The 2,684-nt window shown below is 33.3% G+C and overlaps 1 protein-coding gene across 1 annotated transcript in view; it reads right to left on the bottom strand.

Annotated features, from left to right (window-relative positions):
- Positions 1-658: 658 nt before the first annotated feature.
- Positions 659-2,684, bottom strand: part of LOC106873492 (inositol 1,4,5-trisphosphate receptor type 3) — a 228,934-nt gene continuing 226,908 nt past the window's right edge. The window contains 1 exon segment of the mRNA XM_052974976.1: positions 659-782. Coding sequence (XP_052830936.1) covers positions 659-782 — 124 coding nt within the window.

Genomic DNA, 2,684 nt, shown 5'->3' on the forward strand with positions numbered 1-2,684 from the left:
ACATGTCACAATGCTTTGACCGATTAAGCTAAACTACCCACTACAAATTCTAAAAGCAAACTTCGTTTGTTTATTTACGGTTGTCGTAATTTGAATTTAACATATGAGAGCGTCTCATAAAGCGAGATTTATATATCTTAATTTGCAGCAAAATTTGTAGTGGGTAGTTTAGCTTAATCGGTCAAAGCGTCGTGACATGTAATCACGGGGAAGTGAGTTCGAGTTCACAGCTAGCCACCTACACTTTTCTCTGCAAAATAGGGGTAGTTTATCCTGTTCAGGCTATATTATTAGCATTATTCTGCGATTGAGAATTTAAAATCACTTCTTTAACTTTCTAAAAAAAAAAGACATCTCACCGCTTCTAAAAGCAAACTTCGTTTGTTTATTTACGTTTGTCGTAATTTGGTTTTAACATATGAGAGCGTCTCATAAAGCGAGATTTATATATCTTATATTTGCAGAGGAATTTGTATTGCGTAGTTTAGCTTAATACTTCAGGGAGATAGAAATATCCAAGATTAGACTGGTTGAATACTTAATAATATAGGCGGCCGCACACGCACGCATGCACGCACGCACACACGCATGCACGCACACACACACACGCACACACGCATGCACGCTCACAAACACGCATACGGTTAGACTATTGCACTCACGTTCGCGAGAGCGTTTTTTCAATTCGTGGATCGGGTGGTGCATTTTGTTCTTGAGCAAAATACTTCAACTCGCGCAGTTCTGGAATCCCTTCGACACCTGATGTGTCGTACTGCGTGCACCTGTTCAGGTAATGTCGCTTTGATAGAGGAAGTGAGCTAATGTGCATCACATGCATTCTATCACTACAAACAATTAATTTATGCAGGTAGATCTGTAAGGAATTGCAAAAAATATCCATCTCGGACTACGAGAGACTACGATTGTGTATGTGCGTGCGTGTGTTTATGGGCGCACGCATGCGTGTGTGTGTGGATATGTAACAGCTTTGATGATATTGATCTTGTCAATGCAGCCATGGGGAAAACTGCCTCTTTCAGACCAAAATATAAAAAAACGGAAATATGGTGATGTCAGCAACAACAACAACAACAACAATAATAATAATATTAATAATGATGACGATGATAATAAATTACTTTTAAAACTAGCTTCTAATATGCTTTGACAGACATTCTCTAGAACAATACACTGTGCAAAACCAAAAATATGGCACTCTAGCCATAAGACCAACTTCAACTAATTTGTCTTTTGTGGTCTCTGGGTGAGACTTGGAGTCAACTTGTACAAATACAAAACAAAAGCCAAACATATAATAATAATAACAGTAATAATAATAACTATAATGGTAAGGCAACTGGAAATCCCATGCAAGATTGATGTCCTACAAAAAGCAACCTTATTGGGCACAGCACACATCAAGGAAAATATCATCTGTCTGAGGTCCTTGTTGTGACATCGGAAAATTCTAACTGGGCCCCACCTGCAAGGTCATGCGCTGTTTATCTTTGTATGAAATCACCATGCTGCGCACATATGGTTATGATGCATGTACCTGGTGTACCCTTGTCAGACGGGTCATGCACTGCTCTCTCACTCAATAATAATAATAATAACAATAATAATAATAATAATAATAACAATAATAATAATAATAATAATAATAACAATAATAATAAATAATAATAATGATAATAATGTTGACACTGTTGAGGTTAATAAAATGTTTATTGACATGTTATCGTTGAGTTGTTTTTGTTAATTATTATTTTTTTCCAATTATTTATTTTGACGTAATAATTAGTTCTGAAAAAATAAAAATGAAATAAAAAAAAACTAACATAGGCACAAGATCAACATATTGTTTTTTCCCTTTTTAGAGGGAGTGGGGAACGGGTGAGAGTCGGGGTGAAGGGTGAACTCAACTGAATAGCCCCTTCCTCTCTTTCAAGTTCATGAGAATGTCACTTTACGTTATCGAAACCCCTAAGCAGGTTTGAAATGGCAAAGTTGACCTTGGCAGTATGTGAACTCGGAACGCAAAGGGACATAATTTAATACCACAAGGTATCTAGTCCGGTAGTTAAAAAAAAAACAGCAAAAATGTTTCTGCCACCCAACCACGTTAAAAAAAAATACAATATTAATATAACGTAATATGATATAAAATAATATTTATATTAATGTTAACAATATATAAAACAATAAAAGCTTAACATAATATTAAAAAATAAACAAAACAATATTAAAACAATTTTCAACACGAACAAAAAAATCAACAAAATTAACAAATTTTTGGAGTTCAATATTTTTTCTTTCTACCATCGGATGAAACGATTCTTTACATTGAATGATCGAATTATTATTAATTATTATTATCATTGTTATTATTATTATTATTATTATTATTATTATTATTATTATTATTATTGTTTTTGTTATTGTTGTTATTAATTAGCATTGTCGGTGTTTTTTTTAATTTTTGATCGTTTTTCTTGTCATACTCTTCTTCAAATCCAATCTTGTCGACGTTTAAATGTTACGCTTAATGGGTTTCGCTTTCATATATAAAATTGCGTTAAAAATTGAAAGAAGAAGAAAGAAAAAAAAACAAGAAAATGTATCACTTCAGAAGTAACACACGCATACATATGTATATATACACACGTACATACATACATACA

Source organism: Octopus bimaculoides, chromosome 20 (genome assembly GCF_001194135.2).
Source record: "Octopus bimaculoides isolate UCB-OBI-ISO-001 chromosome 20, ASM119413v2, whole genome shotgun sequence".
Classification (NCBI taxonomy): domain Eukaryota; kingdom Metazoa; phylum Mollusca; class Cephalopoda; order Octopoda; family Octopodidae; genus Octopus; species Octopus bimaculoides.